The sequence below is a fragment of the Bos grunniens genome, chromosome 9, assembly GCF_055505025.1.
Source record: "Bos grunniens cultivar Pamir isolate PY7600 chromosome 9, Bosgru_T2T1.0, whole genome shotgun sequence".
Taxonomy (NCBI): Eukaryota; Metazoa; Chordata; class Mammalia; order Artiodactyla; family Bovidae; genus Bos; species Bos grunniens.
Window position 1 is genome coordinate 24,449,592 of NC_141173.1, and position 18,965 is coordinate 24,468,556.

Here is an 18,965-nt window from a genome sequence, read left to right on the forward strand (position 1 = left end):
CATCAGTTAATGGGAAGGGTGGGGAGTTTTGACAGAACTGAGAATTACAATAAAGCATACCATGAAACTGCAGTACCATGATAAATCTCATTGCATAAAGAACAACTCTAGTATTTTTCTGTCTTATTCAGAATATACAACTAATGCGTACTTGTTTCCAGGTTTCTTTCCTTCTAATGTATTTAGATGCTGTTCAAGGGTCTCCATAAGACTGCTGGGAGCCTACAATAAGAAAGTACAAAATAAATGTCTGTACTGCTTTCTTTCAAAATAAACACACTGGAACATCACTGTAACTTTGTATGGTGGAGGTCTGTGTACCCCAATACATATGGGAGATAATTTCATTCCAGGTGCTTTTGGTACTTAAGTATTTAAATTTCACACAGTCTCAAACAGGCCCATCTTACATATACATAACTTCACTGCATAACAAATAGTGTTACAGTGTGGTTTCAGTGTATAAATTACATTGGATAGACTTTTTTAAAAGATATTATTTAAATGTAGTAAACAATTAAATTCACAATGTACTTCCGTAAGAACACAGTGAAAAAGTAAAGATATTTACATGCAAATCAAAAATATAAGTGCCCAAATACAAATGTACAGAAATATGAAAATACAGTAAAATCTCACTTATCCACACTTGACTGAAAGTCATTACTTTATTAAAAAAGGGAGAGTGAAAGTTGTGGGGGGGAAATATAATTTTAATAGTTGACCACAATTAAGATTTCTTATTGTTGAGCTATTTATATACATAATATAGGGACTTTAGAAATTATTAATGTTTTAATAAGACTATTGCATTTTGACAAATTTAATACATATTTTCAACTTTTAGTAAGAAGTACCTGAATGTTTGTTTTCATAATTTTTAGGCAATATAAAGTGATGGCATTTTACTGTATATTAAAAAGAGAAATAATAGGTTCATATAAATATTCTACCCCATCTATTCTTCAAGTATTAGAAATCTAATTTCACCTTTCTTGAAAAATCTTAACTCAAATTAGACCTTGACAGCAGCATAGGCATTCAAAGACTATCATAACATTTATAAATTAATTTTGATAACTTTTTTAATTAATATAAAATTAATTTTGAAGCATTTTAAAGTAACTATGCTAAATGCTGAAATAGCTCACAGAATTCAAGGCAATTGTACATTTTACATTGTACCTATAATGACAAATGAAAATAAAATTCTTACTGAAATATTTTAATTCTGAAAGTTCAGATATTTAATATTCATTTTCATTTTACTAACACGCTCATAAGCTGTTTTAACAATAATGACTATTATATATGTAATTACATGATTATTTTAAGTGTAAACTACTAAGTGAGCCAAACATAAATTTACAAATTAGTAAGTGAATAAAAATATTAAATTGACCAAAGTGCTGAAGGTAGGGTACAAAGAGATAGCTAGCTCTATGAGCATTATATAAAAAGTTAATGTCTATAGAATAAATGATTACCAGGGGATATAATAAATTTTGAAAACTATAAAATTAGAATTTTTATATACAGCTCAGGTAAAAGTGGACCTAGCAAATTACAGTAAACTAAAACTAAGGGTATACTTCTAAGCTTTAAAAAATGAATTTTCAAGAGATAAAGAAAATTTTGCTCTACAGCAAAACTATAAACTACTAAGATGTGATCACTTAATAAACAGAATGTGTATTGTAACCTTGAAAAGAAGACAGAAATGGCTTCACAATTTTTAGATGAATCCACACTTGATAACTTCGAAACTGCCATATTGTCATAATTGTAATCATTACAATTGTCAAAATAATGGAACCTAGGAGGCCTGGGCATAGAACTTTAAAAGATTTAGGTCCTCTGAATATTAAATGCAATATAAAAGAAATGTGATTCTGTGCTAAATCTGTTTAAAAAATACTATTTATAGTTACAAAATAGAGAACACTACATTAAATTGACATCAAATTGATAACAAAAGTAGTAGTTATTTTTTCCTATATAATTTCTTAATTATCTAAAACAAAATGTAAAAAACTAGGATGATAGTTTGCAGTTTCATTTTTTTCATTTAATAATTTAAGAAAAAAATTAAAAACAAAGTAGCAGTTAAAAAATCACAATAGTTGAGACAAACACAGATGGCAAAACTGACTCTGAGGTGTCACTCTGCAATGCACTGCACATAAAATTAAGTTTGCAGCACTCTACCTTAGAGGTTCAAAGATGCTTTATTATTTATATCTCTTATTAGCACATTTAAAATCTAACAGAAATAAACACAAATATTTTCAGAGGGAAAGGAACTACTGTGATAATAAAATTCGTTGAGTGTAGGAATGCTGACCTTCTCAAGTGCATCTATGGCACTGAGCGCATCCTCCCATGCAGCAGACAAAAATGAAAACTGTCTCAAATTTCCAAAGGGACAAAATTTTGGCAATGCCTCTGCTGTTGTAAAAGGAACTTCAGAATAATTAGCAGTACCCTTAGTGGCTTATTTTAAATAATGCCGAAGTCAATAGACCAATCAGATGAAAACACCAACCCAAAGAATAAGAGGCAGCTTGTGAAAGCGAATAAATAACAGTGATATACCACGGTTACTGATTCAATGGTACAGTCTTTAAAAGAAGACGTTTCTTTACCAGTAGTTTTTAGATCAACCAGAATTCCTGACATTAAAACCTAAGATGTTTTTCATGAATGGAGATATATTAAATTTGGAACATGCATGCACACACACCAAACAGGAAATAATATTTTGAAAATCCTTTTCTTGGAAAAAAATTCATAGCTGATTTTGAAAGGAACCATCCATCTACAACTCAGATGCTTTAGATTCTAAAGCATCATTAAAACCAAATGAAAAAAAAAAAGGCAACAAAAAGAGCATTCTAATTTTTGATCATTAGCTCTAAGAAACCATTGGAAAGGGCTGAGGAGGAAATATTTCAGTTCTGATATCACATTCACTTCTTATCTAGTACTGAACTTTTGAGTATTAAAAATATTTTTCTTCAATATTTATAAAGCATTTAAAATGCTGTTATGATGATATTATATGCACAACTTAAGAAGGGCTACAGATGTACACCGTGGCAGATTCATGTTGATGTATGACAAAACCAATACAATATTGTAAAGTAATTAACCTCCAATTAAAATAAATAAATTTAAATTAAAAAAAAAAAGAAGGGCTACAGATGCCACACTGGTATTTATTGTGCATTTTCTAAGTTAAAAGATATCCATTCAATTCCTCTGTGTCATCTTGCTGCAAAAGGAATTCTAATCCTTTCTCAGTTAGGAACAGCCTTTTCCTACTGCCAGTCGATAGGGAGCCCTTCTGCTCTCCCCTCTTTAATCCTCTTCCTTGGTGGGTATTTTTGTTCATTGCCATGGCTAGATTCAGTAGTCATGGCTGCCACAGAGAAGGCTGGCAGAGAGCAGAATCTAATCTCAGAGATCTTAGACTTCACACAGGTTGGCATTTCTGACCCATTTCCAGATTAGTCTTGGTTTACCCCTACCTGAAGGACTAACCCTAGAATAGCTCACCTTTCAGCTTGTATCAGACCATATTGTCACAACGGGTCTAAACCCCCATCCAATGATGAGCCTCCAATAAGACCGATGGAGACCTCTAAATAAAAATTAGGGAGTGTGTTTAGTTTTGCTGCTCATGATCCCAACAAAAACCACAATTAGGTTACTTGTTAAGGAATTTCAGAAGCACACAATACTTTTGAATTGAGATTTAAATATCTATTGGAGAAATGAAGTAGAGGATTTTTTTTAATAAGGAGGTAATTTTAAAATAAATGCTAATATTAAAGTTTATGTGACTCTTAAGGTCATAACAAAAGCAGAGGAGAGAGCGTTACCAGTGTCTAATGAATCTCTGCATCAGAACAGCTTTCTACTAATACCAGATCCAGAGCAAGATTTATCTTAAGGATGAGGGTGGGGCTCTGTTCCTCAAATTATGACAATACAGACATCATTAAATAAAATATTATGTCTCTAGACTTGAGAGATTATATAAATTATAATGAATATTACATATCATTAAAATTAAACCCAAGTTTATAAATCTTCTTTTAATAATTTTCTAATTTTACAAACAAAAAGGTATTTAAATATTCTTCTAAACCTTTCTTTGTCTCCCTTCAGACTCTGCCCAAACTAAGTGAGACAATTAAGGACCTATTTTCTTCTTACCTGCCAGCCTATTAAACAATATATCTAGTTTTACTTCTGATCCATGGCAAGAACAGTCTATATAGTTGAAATAAAGATGATTCAACATTTCTAAAAGCTAATCTTTGAGTTAAATATCCATCTTTTTTTGGGGGTTAACATATAATTTATCTAGGTTAGTTTTAATGTTTATTGTATTTATATTGTATTGTATTGTATAATGAAAATGTTTATTGTAATTAATTTTAAATGAAAGCACACTGATTTTTTTGCTTTTTATTATAGTGATACAAAATTCATAAATCTTTATCTAATAAAGATATTTTTAATAGTATTTTATGCACACTTAATCTTTAACCATAACCAAGATGATACCAATATCTTATTTAGGTATGTAACTGATTAAAGAACACTATCTTCTCATAGTAGCAGAACTACTTTATGCTATTGGAAGTATAAAATAACTTCCATAATAGAGTATAACATACTCTAATAGAAGGTGTTATCTCCCAAATTTTATTGTTTTTAACTTTATGTTTTGGCTGTACCACACAATATATGGTATCTTAAATCCTCAAGCTGGGATCGAACCCACACCCCCTGCATTGGTAGTGTGAAGTCTTAACCACTGGACTGTCAGGGAAGTTTGCTATTGCCCAACTTTTAAATCAAAAAACATAATGCCCTCATGTTCTGAATTGTTTTTTGAGTTTTATTTATAAAGAATCCTTGGTATTTAATTGATATTTTAATACTGTAAATACAGAGATCATTACTTTGGGTTTCTCTGATTTTTAACAAAAATTTAAGGCTAACATTATTTAAATATAGAGACACTTAAAGGGATAATAATAATAACTTTTTTTTTTAATTTACAATGATAGGAAACTCAGATATTCATTACTGGTATATATGATGACAGTTCTATATTTTCTCCTATCATCTGTTCTGAGCTAAAGAACATGTTTGGGACCGAAATTTACTATAACAGGCCAACAAGCTGATTCAACAAAAACAGTTCCAGCCAATTAGGAGAAAGGTCCTACAATAACTCTGTGCATGTGTGAATGGGCTCAGTTCTCCATCAGAGGAGCTGTACACTGTACTCTCTTGACAGATAAAAGGATTCATAAGGAAGCACTACTACTGCTTTTGCTTTCTAGAAAGTCTCCAGAAAAAAATCACTATCTACCACTACTACTTTTTTTAAAAAAAGGTTCTTTTGTATATAGACATTCCTCGCATTCATAGCGGAGAAAAGAATTAGTGTAGTAGAACTATGACATCAGTGTTCTCCTCATTCGTGCCCCCTTCTCCATCCCTGGGACACACTGAAAACTAGAACAAGCAGAATAATAGTTCAAATGTTCTGATTACATGCCTACGAATAGTCATGTTTCATGAATAAAGTACCTTTTAAACATTATTTAAAGCTTCCTTTTGGTTCAAATTTAAGAATGAAAAAATGAGCTCAATAATTATATTCAGTTGTCTTTCAAAAAGAAATTTTTTAAGAGTAGGAAAATCTCCATATCTCTAGAAATATATTCAATAGCTAGAAAAAATAAGCAAGTTAGAATGATTTCCAAGAAAGGTGGTTGGCCTACATTCAAAATGCATCAAATGCTTACAAGACTCTGCCCGCAGTAAGACCATTTATGGTAAAATATGGATTAGTAATTTCATGCATACTAAGTTTTTCACTTAGACAATCACTCACCTGAGTGAGGTCAGGAATGTCACCTTTATCAATGCCAACTTGCTGTGGATTAAAAAAAAAAGTTACTTAACAGGATTTAAAAAATTAATTTCTTAGATCACCTAGAGTATTAGTTAAAAGCACAGCTCAATCTTGCTAAAAAATAGTTGTTATTATGTACATTAATCTCAGTCTGAATATGTGCTTTTTGTGTAGTTTTCCCATCAACAAAAGAGCAATGATTTTGGCAACAGAGTTAGAAATAACAAATGAACAGAATTTTGCTGAACCTAAAAAAAAGAACTTAAGAAACTGAAATGTAAAAAATTTCCTCCATGGTTAATGGCAACTAGAAGGAAGCTGCTTCAAAAAATGAGGAAACTCTGTATATTAATATGGATATGGCTGTAAGATACATTGTCAAGTTAAAAGCATAATCCCAGTGTATATGGTATACTGTTATTGTATAGTAATGTGGGAAATAATTATGTATTTATTTTGAAGCAGCTTCCTCATCCTATAATTTATTTAACAAGTCACTTATTAATGAACATTTAAGTTGCTTCCCATCTCTTGTCATTGCAAGCAATGCTGCAGGCATCATTTTCCACTTGTGTGGATACATCTGTAGGGCACATTTGTGGAAGTAGAATTACTAGATAAAAGCACATGTGAATTTTTAATCTTGGTAGCTTGGGGAAGGAAGAGAAGGGAGTGAGGGATAGAAAAAGAAAGAGCTAGTAAGAATGCAAATATGGGAATAGATTCACTTTTTTAAGGTCAATCAATGAAGAGGGTATACAGGAGTTCACTATACAACTCTATCAACTTTTTATAGGTTTGAAAATTATTCAAAATAAAAAGTTGGGATTAAAATACAAATCGTAACTTTAATTCTCTCATGCTGTATAAATGAGGAAATTGAGGCTTACAGAAAAACGTATCTCTCTGAGAATCGAAGTGTTTTGTTAAGCTGCTGGAAATGTAGAAGCACATGCAGGAAGTATAAGTGTCAGGCTTCTGCGAAGACAGTATGTCAAACTGGAGAGTGGAAAATCCACATGAGGGACACATATGAGCTAACTTCTTCCTTTTGCCTTCTCTGTATCTCCAAAAAGGTCTTGCAACTTGGCGGTATCGACATTTTGGGATGGTAATTCTTTGTTGGGAGCTATCTGTGTCATCCTTATACTCATATTCTTTCAAATTTTGGAATTATAAATTAAAGCAACTTCACACTTCTGTATATCAATACCTCTTGAGATGATCTATTAAAATACTAATATGAATGAAGTCAGCATGTTTGAAATTAAAGCATTATGTGTGTGTATTAGATGCTCACTCGTGTCCGACTCTTTACCACTCCATGAACTGTAACCCACCAGGTTCCTCTGTCCATGGAGTTCTCCAGGCAAGAATATTAGAGTGGGAAGCTGTTCCCTTCTCAAGAGGATCTTCCCGACCCAGAGATTGAACTTGGGTCATCCGCATTGCAGGCAGATTCTTTACCGTTTGTCCACCAGGGAAACCAAAAGCATTATAGATTCTTAATAATGGAATCACGTAGGTAAAAGGTGATGTGATTCTATTAAATGGGTAACTCTGTTAAAGACATAGTTTAGGAATTCTTTCTTTATTTGCTATTTTTACTGCCCTGAACACTTAACTAAGGGGACAGAGCTGAAGTGTGACTGTATTACAGAAATCTCATCACTTTCTGTCTGTAAGTATTCTGGGAGACATAACTCCTACGAGTTGGTATTTACCTTGGAATCACAAACTAAGAATAACTTAGTTCTATAAAACGGAAGTGTGTTTAGCAGACATGCCTATTACCTGTTAAATAACCATTTTACAAAGTTTGAGCTGTCTGCTTTAGAAGCTTCAGCATAAGAATTCAAAACATGGCAAGTTTTCTGTACTTCAAGCAATTCCCCTGCAAAATGTGGATATGGCCATAGGAACTATGGATATTTCTTTTAATATGATAGACAATCTAATGTTAACATTTGCCAAACAGCCTATAATAAAGTCATATTTCATAAACAACATTGTGGAAGTCTCCCACACATCCTTCAGACAAATGGTGTTAACTACAGGGCAGCTTACCAGGCAGAAGTCCATACAAGGTACCCACACAATCACTTTTCGTAGAAAGAGAAGGGTTGTACATTTGTTGAAAATTCTCTGTATTTAACATTCATAACCAAACCACTAAATATTGGTATTCAGTTAGTGTTTAAATTATGGACAATGTAATTTAAATATGAAAGAGAACACAGCCCCTTGCGATTAATATTTATTCTACTAAAAACAACTTTGTCAATTAGTATCCATTCTGGGCTTTCTTGATGGCTCAGATGGTAAAGAATCTGCCTGTAATGCAGGAGCTGCAGGAGACATGGGCTCAATACGTGGGTCAGGAAGATACCTGGAGAAGGGCATGCAACCCATTCCAGTATTTTTGCCCGGGAAACCCCATAGAGGAGCTTGGTGGGCTACAGTGCATGAGACTGCAGAGTTGGGCATGACTGAGCAACTCACTTTCACTTTTTTTTCATCCAATCTACAAAAAGTCTTAGTCATAAAGTTCGAATAAAACAAAAATACTTAAAACTCTCAAAATGACATCTAATTTCTGTATATCTCCTTCTCAGCAGCTTAAAATGGGTCTGAGATAACATGAGGTTAAAATAAAATTTTACATGTAAGAATGGAATGAATTGATAATAAGTACTCCTTTTCTCATAAAGACCTTGATCCCAGCCTTTTCATGTTGATTAGAGAAATATATACCTCAAACTGTAACATGTCCAATGCTTTATTTTTCTGATATACACAATATCAGATGATAACACTGGAAAGAATGTGTACCAGGAATTAATTGAACCGTGAAATAATCTTCTGCCCTGGGTGCTTAGGTATCTTTTCACAGGAAAAAAGTAGGCAAATTTTACTAGATTATACTGATACTTATGGTTAAATCATGGGAAAATCATATCAAATACAAAAAACTTGTGTAGCAGCAAAAGTTTCAAGCAGTTCTATTTTTCTTAAAGGCCACCAACTTCAATAAACCCATGGAAGTACACATGAATGCTTTAAAGCATTAATTTATACAGCTAATCTTTACCTTTTGTTTTCCATATTATATAATTTTTTAAAAAAAATTCTGATTATAAACTGAACAGGTCTAAGCTCAAAAGATAGCATTCTGCAAGATTATTCTGAACTTGGAATTTGAATGTGACGATTACCATTCCCGTGAACAAATGAAATTTGAAAAATAACACAGGCTAGAGTACTTCTGAAATTACATGTATAAAACTCCTATTATTCCTGTGTTATAGCCTGAAAATGGTGAAAACAGCAAAAACACGGGATAAATGTCCCACGTCCACACCATTTTATTCTTTGCAGATGAGCTTCAGAACCCCTCTCACAAAGTTGAGGGGTTAGCAATCAGTTAGCTGACACGCCAGGGAACCCTTAATTCATCCTGACAAAGGACTGTAGTAAAATGTCATAATCTCCACTATCAGTATGAGTCGATCATTGGATTTCGTAGGAGAAAACACCAATTTATGGATAACTCCAGGAAGAGGACTGTATAGCTACACAGTTACTGTGATTACTTATAAAGAGACATCATTAAGAAACAATTTATAAACTTTATAAAATTAATTATACTTTTTTTCCTTTTTTTCTTGTGTTTAAATCATTTTGACAAAATAATAAAGTAAGAAAGTAAAGAAAAGTATTACATTATTAAAATAATGAAGTAAGAAAGAGTTTATGATTTGTCATTTACATACTGAGAACAATGGACAGACTTTTTATGGGCTTTTTTCTAGGATTCAATACAAAGGAATAACTTTCTTACAATCAAGAAGAGTCATAGGGTGGGATGGAGGAATGAACCACCTTGCAAAGCTGTGAGTGAGCTCAGCATCCACGAAACTTTTATTTGGACACAGAACGATCTGACTGAAATGCAGAAGTATGGAGCACAGATCTGGGTGAGAACCTGGATGAGATGACTTCTGCCCCTAATACGTTGTGACTCTGGCAGAATGTCTTTCCAGATTATGAATTCTACTGTTTATTCCAGATATATGAGTTAATATTACTTACCTCTGCAACTTTTAGAAATTCAGACACGCGTGTCATCCTAGTTAGAAATCGTTTGTAGATTTCCAGAGCATCTTTACATTGTCCTTTCTTCATTTCAAAAAACTTTTCTAGAAGAGGCAGATAAGCATTTCAAAAAGAGTATTATATTCAATCTTCTTCTAAGCTTACCCTGATACTATTACTTACAACTTTAATGTCTGAATTAAAACAACTGGCACTAAAATGTATGCCAAGTATGAAAACACCTGAACAAGGGAGGTTCCAGTAGTTCAAGAAAGGTATTATGTTCTACAGTGTCTCACACAAAACAATTTAAATAATGAAAATACAGTTAAAGTAGAAGAATATATCCATTGTAAGTTTACTTCACGATCTATATACCCTGGTACTCAGTTTCAGAAAACTACCCCAAATTCTTGCAGATAACAATCTCAGAAGTTATGACTGCATCTTACAGCATCTTTATTTTCTTACTAGTTCATTATAAAGCAATAATCTATTTATTATAATCATTTATAAACTTCCCTGAATTAAAGAATTCTTTAAATTGTCTACATTTCATATAAATAACACTTGCTTTTACCGCTCATCAACTAATTCTTTCAAACATTATTCTTTTAGTTATAAAACAGTGGAGTTTCATATTTTCTGGTCTATAATCATATCCTCTTTCTCAATCTTTAACTTTCTAGAGAGAATTACAGAATCCTTTTGCTGCCCTTTTCTGCCTCCCAAGACTAGAATTCAGCCATGAATAATAATTACAGTATGAGACTGTATTTTCTCCATACATGTTTTGAAGAAAACTAGTATGTTAGCAGTGGTTTCCCTAGCCAATCATTCCTCCATTCATTCAGGGAAAAATTATTGTCATTGCAGACAGAGACACAGTCAGCTGATGTCTACAATAGCTCCCGGGCAACCTTAGATTGTAACTGATGGCTCAGTATATTCATCATTTTATATTTGCAAAACGTATGCTATTTTTATGCTTTCTCACATCTGAAAGTTCTAGATTTCATTCAGCATGTTATTTTACTACCTCAAAAGTATTTTTAATTTTCTTAAGTTGAATAATATATAATTACACAAAGAACTAATTATCAAGGGTAGCTACTCATTACCTTCAGTTGTCAGTCTTTTGGTAATTTTACTTTTTAACATGGATTCAAGAGAAGCAAAAAGACCAAGAAAACAAACGCATAGTGTTTTCTACTTGTTAAGATTTGAGAGGAAAGTGGATCTTTTAAAAAATGACCAAATTTTAGGATACCTTCTTTATCCACCCTACCCTGTGTTCTCAACTAGAGACAGAATTATGTATGGTGCTATACGGGAACAAATCTTTCCAGTTTAAACCTTTGAAAATTAGGACCTATTCTGTAAAACACTTTTTTTCTTTTAAAACAATCTTCCTCAAAACAATTTCTTCTAAGTGTCTTACTTTTTTCTTTAAACTATAATCTGAGTTTATGTCTTTGAATCAGATCTTCAGCGATAACACAAAAAGAGAAATCAAGCTGAATAATCCCAATTTCCTCTTAGAACCAATGCACCAAAATTTTAAGAAATTTTTGTCTCCTCTGTACGCTTTTTAAATTGTTTATATTGTATTATTGTATTTTATTTTTCTTGGTAATTTAGGATTAAGGAACAAAAGAGATTCAATGATGATGGTTTTAGGTTATAATCTCATAAATGTTTCTGTAATAGTGGTAATGACACAGAAAGGCAACAGGTACTGATCAGTGCAAAGCTGAAGTCCTCTTATCCCTTTAGAAACCAGAGAAATTGACACTTTTAACAGAGGGGATGGGCCTAGAAATGCATGTTTTTCTTTCATATTAAAGGTAACACGTTGATTTTCAGTATTTGAAATGATCAAATTCTGACATTTGTAACATGAATCTTTACAAAGTGCTAATAAAGTCCTTTGTCATATTAGTACTGACTTTCACAGAATAACTGTCCTAAGAAAAGGACCAGATGAAAAGGTATCTCATTCCAGTGAAACAAACTGAGACTTTGCATGTGGACTCTTACTAATGACCATTAGTCAGTAAGGGAAGAATCTTCTTATTCATAGGCCAGAGCGATAAAATGCTTGCAAATATCCGCACCACTATAGATTCCAATTTAGATACAGAGAATTGGTCATGAAGTCCTTGACTGAAACTCACCTATAATATAAAGTTAATTGCCAACACCATTTAGTAAACAAACACAAACAGACGTGTCTCAAAACACTCAGGATACTGAGTGTAGTTTTTATCTTCTAGAGTGTTACTTTTACAAGACCAAGTTGACAACAATGATGAGCGAAGACCATTCAATGCCAGAGTGTACAACTACCATTTTTGAGAACTCAGGTCTCTAATTTTAAAAGGTACAAATCTTCTTTTCTGCTCCTAATCACAGCCAAGAGACCTCCTTTTTCTAATTAAATAAAAATATTTATTGAAGTGTTATTATTTTAAGGAGAAAATGTATGTTTAGTATAATCTTTGAAAAAAGTCAACATAAAGCTAAGCGGCATTGAAGGAAGGAACTGTTCAAGACAAAAACAGAATAGAGTCATGTGACTTAATATCTTTAATCGCTAAATCAATCATAAAGGCAGAAACAGAAGCGGGGATGAAAGGGGGTACCCTGGGGAGAGAGGATGAGAATGAATCATTTCTGACTGGCATGGATTTTAGTAAATGGGCAACTCAAACAGAGTTTCAAACTGAGGTTTCAGGTTTAGAAGACTAATTATTATAACTAATTATAATTATTAGAAACAGAAACAGGGAGGTTAAGAAGGACAAATTTGAGAGCTGTTTCAGAGACTGCCAAGTTTTAGGTAAGAACATAGTATCTGGGACTTCCCTGATGGTCTAATGGTTAAGAATCTGCCTTGCAACGCAGAGGACGTGGGTTCAATCCCTGGTTGGGGAACTAAGATGCCATATGCCACAGCGCAACTAAGCCCACGTGCCATAATTACTGAGTTCCTGCACCACAACTACTGAGCTCGTGCGCCACAACTAGAGAATCTGTGCGCCGCAATGAAATCGTGTGTGCCACAACGAAGACCCAACACAGCCAGATTTTTTAAAATTCCATAAAAAAGAACATGGTTCAGTTCAGTTCAGTTGCTCAGTAGTGTCCGACTCTTTGCGACCCCATGAACTGCAGCACGCCAGGCCTCCCTGTCCATCACCAACTCCCGGAGTTCACCCAGACTCACGTCCATCGAGTCGGTGATGCCATCCAGCCATCTCATCCTCTGTCGTCCCCTTTTCCTCCTGCCCCCAATCCCTCCCAGCATCAGAGTCTTTTCCAATGAGTCAACTCTTTGCATGAGGTGGCCAAAGTACTGCAGTTTCAGCTTTAGCATCATTCCTTCCAAAGAAATCCCAGGGCTGATCTCCTTCAGAATGGACTGGTTGGATCTCCTTGTAGTCCATCAGACTCTCAAGAGTCTTCTCCAACACCACAGTTCAAAAACATCAAATCTTCAGCGCTCAGCTTTCTTCACAGTCCAACTCTCACATCCATATATGACTACTGGAAAAACCATAGCCTTGACTAGATAGACATTTGTTGGCAAAGTAATGTCTCTCTACTTTTTAATATGCTATCTAGATTGGTCATAACTTTCCTTCCAAGGAGTAGTGAATAGTGAGTGAAGTCACTCAGTCGTGTCTGACCCTTTGCGACCCCATGGACAGTAGCCTACCAGGCTCTGCCGTCCATGGGATTTTCCAGGCAAGAATACTGGAGTGGGCTGCCATTTCCTTCTCCAGGGGATCTTCCCAACCAAGGGATCGAACCTGGGTCTCCTGCATTGCAGACAAACGCTTTACCATCTGAGCCACCAGGGACATATTACTCCAAGGAGTGTCTTTTAATTTCATGGCTGCAATCACCATCTGCAGTGATTTTGGAGCCCCCAAAAATAAAGTCTGACACTGTTTCCATTGTTTCCCCATCTATTTGCCATGAAGTGATGGGAATAGATGCCATGATCTTAGTTTTCTGAATGTTAAGCTTTAAGCCAATTTTTTCACTCTCCTCTTTCACTTTCATCAAGAGGCTTTTTAGTTCCTCTTCACTTTCTGCCATAAGGGTGGTATCATCTGCATATCTGAGATTATTGATATTTCTTCCTGCAATTTTGATTCTAGCTTGTACTTCTTCCAGCCCAGCATTTCTCATAATACTCTGCATGTAAGTTAAATAAGCAGGGTGACAATATACAGCCTTGACATACTCCTTTTCCTATTTGGAACCAGTCTGTTGTTCCATGTCCAGTTCTAACTGTTGCTTCCTGACCTGCATATAGGTTTCTCAAGAAGTAGGTCAGGTGGTCTGGTATTCCCATCTCTTTCAGAATTTTCCACAGTTTCTTGTGATCCACACAGTCAAAGGCTTTGGCATAGTCAAGAAAGCAGAAATAGATGTTTTTCTGGAACTCTCTAGCTTTTTTGGTCATCCAGCAGATGATGGCAATTTGATTTCTGGTTCCTATGCCTTTTCTAAAACCAGCTTGAACATCTGGAAGTTCACGGTTCACATATTGCTGAAGCCTGGCTTGGAGAATTTTGAGCATTACTTTACTAGCGTATCTAAATTTAAATGTCAACATATCGGTAGACATGCAAAACTGAAGCTCAGGAGGAAGGGAAGAACTGAAAGAATAGATGTAAGACTCATCATAATGAAGATAAACATTTTTCCGTGAAGAGCATACAGAAAAAGCCAAATAGTACATGGCTGAAAATGAACTTCAGCAAAAGCTCACATTTATGAGCCATAAAGAAGAGAATTAATATCAGTCAGAAAAAGTGGCTGGCAAAAATCTTACTTGGCTTGCTGACAAACTCTCCCACCTGAAATAAAAGTGATGTGATTTTGAACGGCAAACCACAGGTAGGAATTTTTCCCCACAAAAGGCAAAGCCTCCCAGGGCCCTGTATTCGACAGTCACTGGTACGCCCGAGTCCATTCTTTTTCTATCCTCGTGAGAAGCCAGGATGGCAAATTCAGCTCTGCACATTAGACAGACTTTGGGGCAATCTGGAAGGGGAAACTGAGGCAGCAGCAGGCTTCCTGTACCCGTCCAGTTTTCTCTTACAGCAAGTGATAAGCTCCTGGGAAGGTACACATCTTCCTCAGCACTCCACTGCCATCCTCCAGCTTCCTGGGCTTTGAGGGTAATGATCGCAGTCACAGCCACTGGCTCTGACTCCCTAAATCCCTGGATTACAGCATCCAGGGTCACTTCTCCAGCTTTCCAGTTTGCAAGGCAGCCGAGGCAGTTTCAGCACACCTTAAAGGAGTGACCCAGAAGCAGCAGCTTCCCTAGGGCACAGGAACTTATTACTTCAGAAGCATCTCCCGAGGCTGAGCCCAGAACCAGTTCCTGCAGGCTTCCAGCAATTACATGAGGATCCAACCCCTTGTTTGGAATCCTCTTCTGTTTAGAATAGAGTGGTTTCTGTTTCTGGCATAGACACAATATTCCGCACTGAACTGGCTTTAGAACTCAGACCCTCAAAAACAAAGGGGGGAGTCTGGGATCAGATATGCAACCTGACTGAATTTGAAGGCAGAGATGACCACCTGCAACTAGAGGAGAAATGGATTAGTGGAATCCGTGCTGCAGAGGAGCAAAATAATTATTTAAATTATGGCCTGTGGTTTTATGAAATGAGCACCTTAGAATGAAGCTTATCAGAACAAGCAGCGGCTGGGAGAGAACCATGATGAGAATGAGGCAGATGGAACGGTGGGGAGGGCGCCTGCTTCTGACTCCACCCGAGAGCTTAAAAAGGAAAATGACAACACAGGATTTAAAATGATTGGCTCAAGGCTCCAGTCAGACTATGGTACTCCATGCTGCCCTGCAATAATCTTATCCTTGCAGTCACAGGGCTGTCATCGCTAAAGTCAGAGTCTAATCTTGTGAGTTGCTGAATTATAACATGTGTGGCTAAATTAAATTTCTAGCCTCAGTGTGGTCTCCTTTGTGAACGTTAGGGCTCTTATTGAGAAAGAAAAGTACTTGGTAGATTCAAACCAAAATGAGCTACCTTTGCTGGAAAAATCTTTTCCTTCTCATTCTGAAGATGTTGGTCCTGCCTTGCTTGGAGATTCTATAATCACCTTCCACATGCGTGCTAAGGCACTTTAGTCATGTCCAACTCTTTGTGACCCTATGGACTGTAGCCCACCAGGTTCCTCTGTCCATGGGATTCTCCAGGCAATAATACTGGAGTGGGTTGCCATTTCCTCCTCCAGGGGATCTTCCTGACCCAGGGATCAAACCTGCATCTGTCTCCTGCATTGGCAGTCGAGTTCTTTACCACCAGTGCCACCTGGGAAGCCCACCTGCCACAGGGAAATAAAAATTCTCCTTATGCCCCATCCCTCTACTTCTTACTCTTTTCCCCTCGCCAACTGCTTCGATTCAGAGAATGAGGTGTAGAACCCAGCAATCCCACCTGCCCTCGGGAGACAAGTACAAAGTCTGCCTCAAGAGGAAAAAACCATACATACTAAAAGCAGTGCAAGACTTTCCACGATCATGTTGGCAGTAGGGTTGCCAGATAAGATACATGACCCTGAGTTAAATTTAAATTGTAAAAAAATAATTTTTAACATAAGTAGCTCCGAGATATTCTAGGGGACTTACTTATAGATGCTGGATGCTTGGGGCTGGTGCACTGGGATGACCCAGAGGGATGGTATGGGGAGGGAGGAGGGAGGAGGGTTCAGGATGGGGAACACGTGTAAACCTGTGGCGGATTCATGTTGATATGTGGCAAAACCAATACAATATTGTAAAGTTAAAAAAAAAAAAAGCTTACTCATGCTGATCTGAAAACAAACTGAACTAGATGTCTTGTATTCTTTTTCCTCCTGAATTGGACAATAATAATTGATATAAGTCTAGAAAAACCAAACAAATTCTCAAGTTCTGAGCAGGAAAGAAGGACCCCTACATTTTCTTTTGTGTTGTCACTGATAACTCATCAATGTGAGTGAACAGGCCAAAAATCACCGAATACTGGCCTGAGCATTCGTGAGTAGCTCTAACACAGTGGTTCCCAAATGGAATTCCCAGAGATCAGTGGTAACGGTACCTTTCAAGCCCTTCCTATACACGCAAATGCTCAGGCCCTACCCTAGACCTACTGAATTAGATGTGTATACATGAGTGCTTTGCTGCTGCTGCTGCATGCATGCTCAGTCATGTCCAAAGCTGTGGCCTCATGGACTGTAGCCTGTCAGGTTCCTCTGTCCAACAGACTCTCCAGGCAAGAATACTGGAGTAGGGTTGCCATCTCCTTCTCCAGATCTACTGAATTACAAACTCTGGGTTAATGTCCAGCAATCTCAATTTTAATAAGCCCTCCAGATATTCTTGAGTCAAAGCCTTGAAAGACAGCCTCAGGTATCTATTCCTACCCTACGGCAAAGGGACATTTACCAGAGTGACTACACACATGGGAAAGGGACATACCCAGTTTTCAGGGACACAGACTCTAAGCCGATGCTATTCTCTAGGGATCCCAAAAATGTTGATATTATTTTCTACCAATCTGAGTGAAGGCTTTCTGGGGATTAGGAGATAAAAAAAATTATAATCAGTGGATGCACAAAACTAACATTGGTTATTTTCCCAGTTTTCTGAATATGTAGATGGAACAGAAATACACTGAATCTAGCAGAATCCTCACATCAGCTTCCTGATCTCTGCAAACATACAGGGTAGCAGTTCCATCATATTCCCAGTTGAACTTTCATATCTGGCTTGTGCAAAAGGTAAGTGGATTTTAGAGATGAACCACAGGTTACTGGAAACTTGATCAGGTGATGATTCTTACTTGCAGACATCCAGATGTGTTGTCCTTTCCAGCATAAAATCAGCACAGTTCCTGCCATGGGATAAGCATCTAACAAACTAGCAAGTTCCTTTGTACTTAGTCCAGCAATCAGAGCCCATTAGAAGTAGTTTGCTTTCATCTGGCAAGGATGCCAGTACATGCTCACTGTCTTAAGTATATTAATTTCTCTGGCTGTGCTAACGTCAATGGATACTATTTGATGACATCAGGCTGGCTGTAGCTGATGGGCAAGAATTTCGTATATGGTAGGTGCCTTAATAAGTCACATGCAGGTCAAAGGGAAGGACAGAGAGTCTATGAAAGCCTAGGGATCTGCTACTTCAATGCAGTTTCTGTGGGTCCAAAGGTCCCCTCCACAGGAAAAACACACTGCTTCACCTTGCACTTCCAAAATGCAGGTGTTTTGTTGAGTTTTTTTCAGTTTTGAGGTAACACACACAACACGTGTATGTGCCGCTCTAAACAGAGCATCCAGTATGGTGTCACATGGAAGCAGGGCCCAGATCAAGGATGACTCTGCAACTGCTCCAACCTGGAGCACCATGGGGCTTTAGATTCTGCAGATGGAAAGGCACTCAGAGTGCCTGCAGCAGATCCAAATGCTGCAGGACGGCTCTGGCACACACCAGTAGGAAAATACAGTAGACACTTCTAGTGCTTTGAAGCAGGGCCATATCTTTCTTAGACAGTAACTAATCTCCTTTGGAAAAATTGCTCTTGGCTTGCTTCTAGAGACTGAGGGTTCTGACCTCAGAGAATGCCAAGTGATCGTAAGACCAAGCAATATCTAATACACCAAACCATAAAGCTGAACAAGTACAAGAATATAATCCATCACCAAATGGAGGTGGTAATATAAAAGATCAGCCTGGAGTAGCTCCTGAACACCCAGGTAAGGTTGTATGAACAGGTGGCTCAACTCCCACTGCACCTATGTCTTCTGGATAACTATTTCTCCCCATCCAATGATGCCTATGGTTGCTGGGGAGTTTTCTACGACCAGCTGACAGAAAAGAGAATTCAAGCTTGACTTA

General features: G+C 36.4%; 1 protein-coding gene across 36 annotated transcripts in view; it reads right to left on the reverse strand.

Annotated features, from left to right (window-relative positions):
* Window positions 1-18,965, reverse strand: part of SNAP91 (synaptosome associated protein 91) — a 169,339-nt gene that overhangs the window by 83,362 nt on the left and 67,012 nt on the right. For all 36 annotated transcript variants that reach the window (XM_086317006.1, XM_086317005.1, XM_086316994.1 and 33 more), the window contains exons 8-10: window positions 10,034-10,140; window positions 5,921-5,962; window positions 152-222 (exon numbers count right to left, since the gene is read on the reverse strand). In XM_086317006.1, the coding sequence (XP_086173132.1) occupies window positions 152-222; window positions 5,921-5,962; window positions 10,034-10,140 (220 nt within the window). The remainder of the gene's footprint in view (window positions 1-151; window positions 223-5,920; window positions 5,963-10,033; window positions 10,141-18,965) is intronic.